General features: G+C 37.8%; 1 protein-coding gene across 1 annotated transcript in view; it reads right to left on the bottom strand.

Annotated features, from left to right (window-relative positions):
* Positions 1 to 227: 227 nt before the first annotated feature.
* LOC122560127 (sterile alpha motif domain-containing protein 10-like) overlaps positions 228 to 13671 on the bottom strand; it is a 124373-nt gene continuing 110929 nt past the window's right edge. Inside the window, exon 5 of the mRNA XM_043710400.1 lies at positions 228 to 4665. Within this exon, the coding sequence (XP_043566335.1) occupies positions 4643 to 4665 (23 nt within the window). The 3' untranslated portion in view covers positions 228 to 4642. The remainder of the gene's footprint in view (positions 4666 to 13671) is intronic.

Genomic DNA, 13671 nt, shown 5'->3' with positions numbered 1-13671 from the left:
ATCGGAGACCAATTCTCTGCCAGATTTGGCCACTACGGGAAGACTTCAATTATATTTTTACCTTTCCCATCACAATTATGCCAAGATATACAGACATTTGTCCTTGCCCGTAATTCACATGGCCTCCATCATGTTCGCTCACCAGATTTCAAATTTCTCCCTGAAGAAGGGCTTATGCCCGAAACGTCGATTCTCCTGTTCCCTGGATGCTGCCTGACCTGCTGCGCCTTTCCAGCAACACATTTCCAGCTCTGATCTCCAGCATCTGCAGACCTCACTTTCTCCTCAAAGATTTCAAATTTAGCCAAGAAAGTAACTTCCACATGTAAATTTGGATTGCTGCTCTAATTTTACCCTTTTTTTATTTTGGAATGATGACAGTACTTCTACTAATGTAATTGTATACTGTTTAAGATTATACACAATCTATTGTTCCTCCTCAGGGTTATGTGACTTGCAGTGGAAGCATTTTGTTTTTTGATTGATTAAAAATATCTGAATACCTTAATAGGTAGAGCAAAGTAACCCTTCAATCAGGATATCCAAATGAAGCTCATTATGTTTAGCCCTTGAAATTCAGATTTACAAATATTTATTTATTCACTCGTTTATCCTGTTTAAATTTTCCAGAACTGTGACAAAAAAAAGATTTTATTGTTTGCAGTGAATCCTCTATTGGATTTGTTTTTCGTAGATACAGTTGACACAAGGGTAATACTTTCTATGCCAAGATGTAGAAATACATCCAAAAAGGCTGATATGCACAGCTCAGAGTAATGCAAAGTTATGACAGGAAGGCATTGATATATATGGATTGATTGCTGCCATCATGTTTGAACAGTGACCAAGCCTTTGTTTTAGTTTGTATTAATCAAATAAATGGTTTCAAATTCAAACACAACCATTTTGTGGGAATACTGAAAACAATTTTTGGTAACTCCATTTGTGTAAGTAAAGATTTCTAAATTCTGTAACTACCAACTCTAGTTATAAGTGATATATTTTTAATGACATCTGTTCTATATTTTGGAGTTTTGGTGGTAAATTATGAAGGCAGCAGTCGGTTGGGAGCTATCAAGATTGTGAGTCTAGATTCAGGAATTCATTGAGAAAGGAGCTGCACATGAAATAAGCAATTGCATTTCAAGTTCATTTTCAAATTGATCCTTATCTCAGGAAGGGCATCTTTTTGGTTAAGACGGTTCAAAATGCCTAGAAAACCTTGTAATTACTATAATTACATTGTTTTCTCTGTGTACTGTTCAACTAAGTTAATTGCATTTATCATGTGCTTTCCAGTCTGAGCTGTCGTCTCATATCAGTTTTTTATTGCATGTGTGATACAAAGTGGACAATATCAGATTGGCTGCTTCTGTAAGGAGTAACTGATGCTTATTTCCATTGTAGTCAATGGAAAATGTGTTATCACAGAATCACAGAAGTTGGATGATGCAGAAGGAAGCCACTCAGTTCATCATCCCAATAATGGCTCTTCAAATGAACATCATTACCTAGTGAAATCTCCTCCAATTTCCCAAAGTCCTTGCACATTGCTTTAATGCAGATAATCATCCAATATTCTCTTGAATGCCTCAATTGAACCTGCTTCAACAACACTTCCAAGTAGCACACTTCGTAGCCTAGCTACTCACTGAATGGATTTTTTCTCGATCTCATATCACCCTTGCTTCTTTTGCAAATGATTTTAAATATATGACATCTCATTCTTCCTCTTTACAAGCGTGAACAGTTTTCTCTCTGTGTACTCTATACAGCCACTTTGAAAACCTCAACATATCTCCTCCTAGCCTTCATCTTTCCAAGAAGCACAGTCACAACTTCTTCATTCTATACTCCTTAATGAAGATTTTCATCTCTGTAACCATTGTGTAAAAGCTTCTGCATTCTCTCTGACATCTTTCCTATAAGTGGCACCCAGAACTTTACAGTACTCTAAATGAGGTCTAACAAGTATCATTTACAAGTTCAAAATCACTCCCTTGTTCTTGTAATCCATGCCTCTATTAATACAGCCAAGGTTACTGCATAGTTTGCTTTGTGCTCTTTCTAACTGCTCTGCTATCTTCAATGATCTGAATACATAATTATCCAGGTCCCTCTGCTTCAGCATCCCCTTGAGAATTGTATCTTCTATTTATGTTAATTTTCAATGTTCCTCTTACCAAAATTCATCACCTCATGCTTCTATGTCGGCAGCTAATCCAATACCACCCATTGTAAGTCACTGGCTGAGATACATTTTGACAGCAGATTCTTTTGCCTACTGATGATATGGAGATGATTTGTATTGCATATCTACACTTAACAAAATGCAAATTCAGTAAGGTTGTCATCAGAATAGGCAGGAGCATGTTTCACAGCTCCAACTTGCATTCTAATCTAGTAAAGCTGTGTTTTGACAGCTCAGCCTCTCATCCTGAAGAACTAAACTATGAGCAATTTTGTGCTGTGTACTCAGAGGCATGGTGAAATTGGGTTAGATTCCTAAATTAATTTGAAAAATAGTTCTTAACAGAGAGAGAAGGTTTTTGTCTTGTCACAAAAGGTGGGACTTGAAGCTGCTCTGACGAGTATAAGCAAGTACACTGAATTGGCTACCATTCATGTTAATTATAAGATAAGGATGCTGTCCTCAGGGGTTTCTTCTTTATTAATCTTAAACTGTTATAATTATTATCTTTAATGCTTTTAAAATTTGAATCTGGGCAAAAGGCATCAGCTAACTCTTATGATGTTACTCAATCTCTTGAAAATGTTAGTTTTATGAGTTTTAAAAATTTATTCCACTTCAATTTGTTTGAATTCCAATGCAGGATACCGCAGCAGAGTTAGCAGGAAGAGAATGATGTATAGTGAGCTATACTTATAGAATATAGTATGTAAAGTTTAACACAAAAAATGCATATTAAACATCACTTAAACAAGTTCGGCGGGATGCTATTGTCGACAGGAGCATACTTCTTGAACTCTTTTAAAGAACAGCAGAAAATCACGAGAATTCTATGAAAGTCCTAAAAGGTTATACAGCGTGATCAGATAAAGGTTGATTCTTTGATCTCAACAAGGAGTCATGTTTGCAGGGTGTGATATGGGAGTCCCAACTCCAACCAGCACTCTCTTTGAATGTGACTGTGCTTCTGAGTGTGATCATGGATTTACCACTAACTGCATTTAAAATCAATTGTTTCGATGGACCTTGTCCATTTCAAGCAATGCTACTGTCTATAGTACACAGTGAATGGTATTTGTTTTAATAGCGTTCATTGACTATTATGGTGCATAATAATTTTCAAGAGTTACCCTTCTAAGCAGCACAAGCTATACTACAGGTTTAGCTACTATTTAAATCTTTTTTCACAAATAACTTGCAGTAATGAGTAAAATATAAGAATTACAAATCTATACCGGCAGCATCTCAGTCACAAGTGCATGCCTACAGTACAACTGTCCAGAGCTACTTTTGGATTTTTTTTTCTTTTGTATAATGAAAAACAAGCATAATATACAGGCAGAGACAACTGTAAAAAATATCAGACATTTCACAAAATGAGTCTCTATTGAATTGATTTCTTAAAAGTGCTCAAATTGGGCTGGAAACTGAAACAGGGAATTCCTTTTATTTTGCTAAAGTTTCCCAATGCACAACCTGTTCTGAAAATATTTGCATTGCCACACCAGTGACTTGAATAAAAATGTTCACACATAAAGATCACTCTTCATCTGTATTCGCATACCATGCTAATGTGTCAATAGAACATCTATTTGTTTGTGAAGAAATCTTATCCAATCAATGAAAACAGTTTATTCAATTATAAAATTCTTACTTTTCTTTAAATATTTTAATCTTTAATTTCTATGAAGACATATAGTCATGTTGCCTCTGGATTGATACTTCATTTCAAACATCCACATGGGCTAAATAGCCTATTCCTGTTCCATTGGAGGAATAATTGTACTTCAGTTAACCATAATGTTATAGTTCAACCTAAACTACTGTAATTTTATTTGGATTCAAATGAAAGAGGTAATTAGGTAAATGCAGCTGCAAATAAATTCTTATTTTAATTTAGTATTAAGTATGAGATTTTTCATTCCAGAAATTCATTTCACTAGTCAGTGTTTTATATTTATCAACAGATAAAGATGCAGGGGTAAATTGAAATCACTTGCTTAACATTGTTAATTAAGGTGAAGCCTGGAGCAGCCCGAAAGGGTCTAACCCATACATATCAAGAATACTTACATTTCTTGGTATTGCAATATTAATGATAAGTTCCCTGCTATTTTCTAGTGTTACAACAAATTAATAAAATCAATAGGTGTAGAATGAAGTAGCAATATAGTAAATTGTAGCACCATTCAATCACTGTTATCACTTGACTTAATTTTTTTACTTGATTTACAAAATTATAAAAGAAAGATTTTAGTGTTTTTTTTAGCCTGAAAGCTGATTAAGTAGATTACCACGGAGCTTAGAATTTCAGCTTAGACTGAGTTCCTCTGCTGCAGAATGACTACATTAATTCACTGCAGGATTCGTGTCATATCTACATTCCATGGATTCATCCCAGTGGTATAGGAGGTCCACTCTGTCACAGCAAACTGCCAAAGGAGATGTCAGCTAGGAGCCATTATCAAATGAAGCTGAAAAGAAAGAAACAGAGAATGAATGAACCTGACAGCAATAAAGTGAATATTTCTACTTACTCCTTGTATTTGTTCAGTAAGTGTGTAATTTGCTGAACAGGAAATCAGTTGCATGTTGTGATATGTCTACTGAGGCACATAATTGGCCACACTTCAACACCTATCGCACTTTTCTTCCATTCATCTCCTGCTTCTTTCTCACTACTGAAAGATTTCTGTTGAAGTATGGTTTTAAAAATATCTGGAGCTCTCCCAATGACTTTTGTTCAAGGTGCAAACCTGGATCGATTATTTGCAGGCCATCTGACCTTGGGAGTGCACCATGACAAGACTAATTCTTTTCTCACTGATAGCAATCAAAAGTGGAAATCTTAGTGGGCCCTGATGTAACATTATTTGTACCAGTTCTGGTGCGATAACTTAATTCTGCAGATTGGGAATCAATCCACATCTGGCAAAGCAATTATTTACTTGGTTATCAAACATGGAGTTTATGGATCCCAATGTCTTTGTGATTACTTGGCCTTAGATCTGGTTAAGGAATTAGCAAGATTATGTGGTCACATAGGAAAGGAAATTTTGCTTTTCATTCAGTAAAACTTGCAGGAGAGGAAATAAATAACATTAACTGAGCTTTTTAAAACATTAATATTCAATATCACAATTTCTCTCTACAGAGAACAGAGAGAGAAAGCTTCAGTGCTTTCATTTGTATTCAGCATATTCTGAAATGACTAATCTCAGACTAACACAGTCACACATCCACTTTCACAACTCACAATAACAAGTCATCATTAGTATTCTTAATATATAGTCACTAACTTGCTGCTAAGCACTTCCTTTCCCTTCCATTTTAATATTTAACTTTAAAGTCTGTGAAAGAATCAAGAAGAAGTAACCATTAATAAAGGGCAAATGTGGGGAAATTGAATTACAGCTGTACATTTTACAGCTATCGACTGAATCTTCTGTTCAATTGGCTAGGTCTAAGTTGCACCAAGTGCTTTGTACGGCTTGTTGCCTCAATAATTTGGATACAGAACTGGCTTAAAGGTAGAAGACGGAGGGTGGTGGTGGATGGTTGCTTTTCAGACTGGAGGCTTGTGACCAGTGCTGTTCCACAAGGATCATTGCTGGATCCACTGCTTTTTGTCATTTATATAAATAACTTGGACGCGAACATAGGAGGTATAGTTAGTAAGTTTGCAGATGACACCAAAATTGGAGGTATATTGGACAGCGAAGAAGGATATCTCAGAGTACAATGGGATCTTGATCAGATGGGCCAATGGGCTGAGGAGTGGCGGATAGAGTTTAATTTAGATAAATGCAAGATGCTGCATTTTGGAAAGAGAAATCAAAGCAGGACTGATACACTTAATGGTAAGGTCCTGGGGAGTATTGCTGGACAAAGAGTGCAGATTCATAGTTCCTTGAAAGTGGAGTCGCAGGTAGATAGCATAGTGAAAAAGGCATTTGGTATGCTTTCCTTTTTTGGACAGAGCATTGAGTATAGGAGTTAGGAAACCATGTTGCGGTTGTACAGGACATTGGTTATGCTACTGTTGGATTATTGCTTGCAATTTTGGTCTCCTTCCTATCGGAAAGATGTTGTGAAACTTGAAAGTGTTCAGAAAAGACTTACAAGGATGTTGCCAGGGTTGGAGGATTTGAGCTACAGGGAGAGGCTGAAAAGGTTGGGACTGTTTTCCTGGGAGCATCAGAGGCTGAGGCATGACCTTACAGAGGTTTATGAAATCTGAGGGGCATGGATAGGGCAAATAGACAAGGTTTTTTCCCCTGGGGTGGGAGAGTGCAGAGCTAGAAGTCATAGGTTTAGGGTGGGAGGGGAGAAAGTTGCCAAGGGGCAACTTTTTCATGCAGAGGTTGGTGCATGTATGGAATGAGCTGGCAGAGGAAGTGGTGGAGACTGGTAAAATTACAACATTTGAAAAACACATGGATGGGTATATAAATAGGAAGGATTTAGAGGGATATGAGTCAAGTGCTGGCAAATGAGACTACATTATTTCAAGATATCTGGTCAGCATGGATGAGTTGGACCAAAAAGGACTAGGATTCGAGAGGTTAACTCAGATTTCTCTTCACAGATGCTGCCAGACCTGCTGAGCTTTTCCAGCAATTTCTGTTTTTGTTTCTGATTTACAGCATTCACAGTTCTTTCGGTTTCTCTGGTATCTCTGACCAAGGAGAAAAACCCAAAAAGACAAGCATAGCAATGCAAACCAAGGATGCTATAAGAATCCAGGTAGGTTCAGAGTGAGAAAATGCCGTGAGAGCAAGCATAGAGTTCAGAGAAGCAGCCTGGTCCAGTCCATAAGCTGGGTGCATGTCACGAGCATACAATGTCCTTGTTGCTTCATTACAATGATAGTTGCTGGGCAGCTCAAGATATCGCATTAAAGTGCTGAAGCATCCTGTAAGTAGATCAGAGATGTGCCACTAGGTGTACTAGAGCCTAGCACATGGTAGATGAAATGTCCACAGATTGGGGTGTGTGAGGCTCGTTTGACGAGATGGTAAGATGGGGGGCTGAATATTAATGAGGTGAGTTGTGCTTTTAACAAGACATTGAGCAAGCATTAATCCAAATAAATTGGCATCTTACTGCTGCCTAGAGAGAATCTTAACATACTGCTTGTGAAAAGCATAAAAAAAGGAACAAGATAATCTGGATGTCAAGATGGGCCTTGCCAGATTTGTCATTGGTTTCTGCCTCACATCTTGCCATATCCCACATTGCTCAAACCCCTACCAGATTCTACATTTTGTGTGACAGGTCCTCTGAAAGCAGTGAATATCTGGGATATCATTATCAGGATTACACAAGAGTTTGAAAGAACTATTCCAGTTCTAAAATGCACATGCAACCTCCATAGAAACCAGAAAATAATTACATTGAACTCTTGGCACACAACAGGACTAGGTCAGTTGGTAGGATACTTTGCAAAGAATAGTTGAAAGGATATCAGACCTGCCATGGAACCCAACTGTCCACCGACCTTTTAACATGCACACCTTCTAATGTGCTACTTTGCAATAACAGTGTTAATGTGAAAAATTGCCCTCTAGTCTCTCATTTTTCTGACCACTGCCTCAGGACCGTTGGTTCTGATCTTGGTAGGAAACATTGTGAATCAGATGTCAAATTTCTCTGTGCTTTCTGCGACTTCACTGCCCCATTATTCAGTATTGGTAGTGCCATAGCTGCAATAGCAGCAGGTGTTTTTGATGTTGTTCTAGATTCAGGCACGCAGACAGTTTTTCCATCTATCATTCCAACAATGAAATAAACAAGTTTTCTATGACTGCAGCATAATGATTAAGGGGGAAAAAAAGAATCTAGGTTCTGCAGCAGTCACTTAAATTCTTCCATTCCTGTTAGTTACCTCACATAAATGTTGCCAGTAAACATTTTCAGATTATTCAACTGGTTCACTATAAACCAAGCTGCAGCATCACTGACAAGAAAATTAGCATCTCCATAGAATAAAGACTATGGTTAACTTAATTATTAAAATCACAACTATTTCTGCTGTCCAATTAAACTCTTCAGAATTAAAGAACATAAAAGACTTAGTTCATTGCTATCTATTGTATTCATAGATCTGACTCATTTATGCAAGCTACATAATTCTAATGAATTTCACTTGTCTGATATACCAGTAGCCAATCATTATGCCTTTAGCCTTCTGCAATAAGATTGCTTTTACACTTAGACAGAGAGAGAGTCACATTGAGTGTGAAAATGAACAAGGGACAGAGACAAACAAGTGAGGGTGATGAAGTGAAAGACAGTGACAAGACAGAAAAAGATAAACACAAGCATGAGAGAGAGAGACCCGCAGTACAAGAACAAGAGACAGAGTGGTACAGAAAGATGGAGAAAAACAGAGAGATAAGATTTAGACACAGCATGGTAGAAGACAAGTGAGTGCGATGAATAATTAGGTTTGAGTTAATTTTACAAGAGTTCAGTCGAAGGCAGTCTCAATCAGAGAATCATGTGTTGAGGCCAGAATTCATTATTTATGCTTTTTTTTCATTTATTGATTTTTATATTGTCTCACGATATCTTGTTTTCTTATGCTCAATTTGTTTGAAAGACTGGTTTTAAAAGTTCACACTGTCATGCATATTGGCAACACAGGCATGAAAACCCAAAAGCAGAATAATGGAAGTAATATTATCAGCTGTGAAGCCACCGGATTGACACAAAGTCCAATATAATTTGTGCTTCAATCCAAAATACCCTGCAGAAATCCCCAGCCTGAATCTTGCAATAAGTGACAAAGCAATAACACTCACCACTAACCCTGAAGGAAAAGCATACAAAGATCAAACAATCTTTATGGTATGGATTTTTTTTTTCCAAAAATCAATTTGAATTTGTTGCCATGTTTATGATTTGGAGACACTGGTGTTGGACTGGGGTGTACAAAGTTAAAAATCATACAACACCAGGTTATAGTCAAACAGGTTTATTTGGAAGCACTAGCTTGGCGTTGTGTGATTTTGAACTCTGCCATGTTTTGGAATCTTCAGACACCCAGTAACAGTAGTGTCATCAAGTATTATTAGCAACCAATCAAATTGAAGTATTCTGATTGACAGCACAGCAGGAGCATATTAAGAGTGGTAAATCTGGCCAGATGCTTGGCCACTTGCTTCAGATATAAAATATTTTGAAAAAAAAAGAATTACAGATTCTGGAAATCAGAAACAGAAACAGAAATTATTGGAAAAACTCAGGAGGTATGGCAGCATCTGCGGAAAAGAAAGCAGAGGTGTCACTGGACCTGAAATGTTAACTCTGCTTTCTCTGCTTAGAGGCTGCCAGGCCTGCCGAGTTTATTCAGCAATTGATGTCATTGTTTATAAAATATTTTGTGTCATATTTAAAATAAACAACTCATTTGCATTAAAAGTTTCAAACAAATGGAAAAATAGCTTTATAAATGATAGTATTGCAAATAATCTTAACATTAAATCTGAGCTTAAAATGAAGTTAAAGCACAAAATGGGCACAGACACTCTTGAACCTAATATGTCATGTGATGTTATTCTTCCAAAAGATTCAGAATTGTCGCTAGTATGCAACAGACACAATGCCTACTCTACCATTTCAAGAAACTCCAATGTCCATGGCAGATTTCCTTTCATAACACCTGGAGCATCCACATGTTGAAGATACTGCTCAGTGAAAGTACATTCAAATCCTGGAAAAATGTAAACTTATAGCGTTTTACTGTCTTGCTATTGTTACGACACAGTTCCGGTTGGAATTCCATGCCTCTAGGAATTCTCATGCATGTCTCTGTTTGGCTTGTCCTAGGATGGATGTATTGTCCCAGTCGAAGTTGTCCTTCCTTATATTTATGCAAGGATACTAGTGAGAGCGTATCTATCAACAAACACATTGACTTGGACCCAATTTACCACCCCCTGAGAAAAAAGAACAGTAAATGACATCACTATAGAAAATGACATCACCACAGGACATGACATCGCCAACCCAAGGAAACCCAAACATATAAATAGAAAGTAGGAAACACCAGTAGTGCTTTGTCCAGAGGCTCACTGAAGATGTTACCTAGCATGGTGACGAAACATCTGAAAATGAACCTTGCAGTTCAGTGAGCAAACCTACATCCAGTTCTTTGCCTCTCACTTTTTAACAGATTACAGGGTGGGGTGAACCTTTTCTGTGTGGCTGGTTTAAATTAGCAGAGGGGTTTAATCCAGTGTTGTAACAATAGCAAGACAGTAAGATGCTATAAGTTTACATTTTTCCAGGATCTGAATGTATTTTCACTGAGTAGTATCTCCAACATGTGGATACTCCAGGTGTCATGAAAGGAAATCTGCCAAGGACAGAATAACATCACATGACATATTATGTTCAAAAGTGTCTGTGCCCATTTTGTGCTTTAATTTCATTTTAAGCTCAGATTTAATGTTAAGATTATTTGCAATACTATCATTATTTATAAAACTATTTTTCCATTTGTTGAAACTTTTAATGCAAACGAGTTGTTTATTTTAGATATGGCACAAAATATTTTATAAACAACGATGGTAATTGCTGAAGAAACTCAGCAGGTCTCGCAGCCATCTCCAACACATTGTTCGTGACATACACATTAAATAGTTGTCAGGCCAGTACCAAACTCACAATGTCACTAACATTGATGGCAATTTAAAAAGGTTTTGAAATGTTTGGTGTAGTTAAAACTGGGGCTGTGGTTAGTATTGCTTTCAAATGGTTGAATGCGTCCAGGCATTGTTCTGTCCACTGAAACTTTATGTTCTTCTTCAGCAACTCGATTAACGGTGCTACTACACTGCTGTAGTTTGGAATAAACTTTTGATACAATCCGCTTAGTCCCAGGAATTGAAGCATCTCTTTCTTCGAGATTGGCTGTGGAAATTCCTCGATGGCCTTCATCTTTGCATTCTGTGAGGGTCAACCTTCCATGACCAATCTTATGTCCAAAGAACATTACCTCTGCTTTCGCAAATATAGTTTTGTTTATTACTGGTTTTGTTTCTCGAATCATTCAAAGAGCTCTGCCAAGTGTACCACGTGATCTTTCCAGGACCTACTAAAGATCACTACATCATCCAAACAGACTGCACAGTTTGTTAATACAGCTACAACTCTGTTCATCAGTCTTTGGAACATGGTGGGTGCATTCTTCATTCCAAAGGGCATCACTTTAAATTGATATAGCCCATTTGGGGTTACAAATGCAGAATTTCTTTCACCGTCTGTGATAAAGGTACCTGGCAGTAACCACACAGTAAGTCCAACTTGGTGATGTAATTGGCTTGTTCAACTTTCTTGATACAGTTTTCCAGTCGCAAGATTGGATGCGTTGAATTTTGTAACGGTGTTGACCTTCCAATAATGCATGCAAAATTGTTGAGTCCATCCGGTTTGAGAACTAGGATAATAGACAAACTCCACTTGCTCTGGCTCGGTTCGATGGTATCCCCATTGAATATGGCCTCCACCTCCTTCTGGACCTTTCTGGTTTTGAAAGGATTAAGTCAATAGGTGCATTGTTTAATCAGAGCAGTATCCCCTACATCTACTTCATGTACAATAGCATAAGTCTTCCCCATCTCATTCTTACATATGTCCTTATCCTGCAGTAACAAACTTTTCAACCACGTTCTATGCTCCTGACACAGATAGCTTACTAACCTATCCCACTCTGCAAGGACTTCTTCATTTTTTAACATATTTTGAGGCATCTCAAAGTCCACATCATCTGGATTTGATTCCTCACTCTGTGGGGCAGTAACTAACACCTGCTTCCCCAGTTCTTTCTCTCTTGTATAATACGGTTTCAACATGTTTACATGACATACCCGATACCGTTTTTTTTCTATCTGGCATCTTTACTAGATAGTACACCTGACTCAGCTTTTTCTTAATTTGTTCGGGAGCAATAAACCTGGCTTTGAAGGGATCTCCTATCACTGATGACAGTACTAACACATCATCCCCTTGGGAAAACATCTGAGTCTCAGAGCTTTTATCCGCCACCTGTTTCATTCTACGCTGTGCCCTCTTTACGTGCTGTTTAGCTAACTTGCCTACTCAATTTAGTCTCTTCCTCACCTCTGATACATAATCTAAGTGTGAGATCTCTGACTTTGGTCCTGTCAATCTTTCTTTAATCAATTTCAAAGGGCCTCTCACTTCATGCCCGAATATTAACTTGAAGGTAGTGAACGGAGTAGATTCATTTGGGGCATCTCTAATGGCAAACAACACAAATGGGATACCTTTATCCCAATCATTCGGGTAATCCTGACAGTATGCTGTCAACATGGTTTTCAAGCTCTGATGCCACATTTCTAAAGCTCCCTGGGATTCAGGATGATACACGTTGGATTTAAAGTGCTATATACCTAAGCTATCCATAACCTCCTTCAACAGCCTAGCAGTAAAATTTGACCCTTGGTCCAACTGATTCTCTATAGGTAGCCCATACTGTGTGAAGAAAACTACTAACTCCTCTCCTACCACTGGCTTAGCTTCTTTTCCCACAGCCCCTTTCTTTAATGACCAGCACTATGACTTCACGTGTCCCACTTTACCACAGTGGAAACATCTGAGGCCTTTCACCTCCTTTCCAGCGACTTGGGCTTCTTTTTTAACCTGTGGTAAACTGTTATCGGTGTTCTCTACTCTTTCTTTCATTGTGTAGGATCTCCCCTTCTCCCAATTTCTATCCCTCACAGGATGAAATTCTGGCCAGAAGCTTGTCTTATGCACCAGCATGTATTCATCTGCTAATTCTGCAGCCCTTCTCACCGTCTGAACTTTCTGTTCCTCCATGTGAATTCTTATCATCTCCTCCAGCAGAATAATCTCGCTTAGAGCCTCATAGGTCCTATCTATCTTTAAAGCACGCACCCATCTATCAAAATGACTATGGTTTAATTCTTTTGAACTCAACAAAAGTCTGACCTGGTTCCTTCTTTATGTTTCTGATACCAATTCATAAGCACTTAAAATAGCCTGTTTAACATCTTCATAATCTCTTGACCCCTCATCTGACAGCACGGCAAATGCCTCACTAGCTCTGCCTAATAGTTTAGTCTAAACTGGCACTACTCATAAATCCTTGGACCATTCCATCTGCCTAGTCACTTTTTCAAATGAAATAAAGAAGGCTTCAACATCTTTCTCATCAAAATCTGGCAGAGTTTTGACATATTTGTATACATACCTTATCTTTTAATCTCTTTCCTGTAGACTTGACTTTGCTGACTAATTTGCAACTTCTCAAGTTCAAATTCTCTCTCTTTTTGTCTCTCCCTTTCTTCTCTCTCTTTCTCTCTCCCTTTATTCACTCTCTCTTTCTCTCTCCCTTTCTTCTCTCTCTCTTTGCTCAGCTAAAAACATTCTCTCTCTTTTTCCTCTCTCTCTCTCTTTCTCTGTCCCTTTTCTTCTCTCTCTTTTTC

This window comes from Chiloscyllium plagiosum, chromosome 20 (genome assembly GCF_004010195.1).
Source record: "Chiloscyllium plagiosum isolate BGI_BamShark_2017 chromosome 20, ASM401019v2, whole genome shotgun sequence".
In the NCBI taxonomy this organism is placed as follows: domain Eukaryota; kingdom Metazoa; phylum Chordata; class Chondrichthyes; order Orectolobiformes; family Hemiscylliidae; genus Chiloscyllium; species Chiloscyllium plagiosum.
This window is presented reverse-complemented; position numbering and strand designations above follow the sequence as displayed.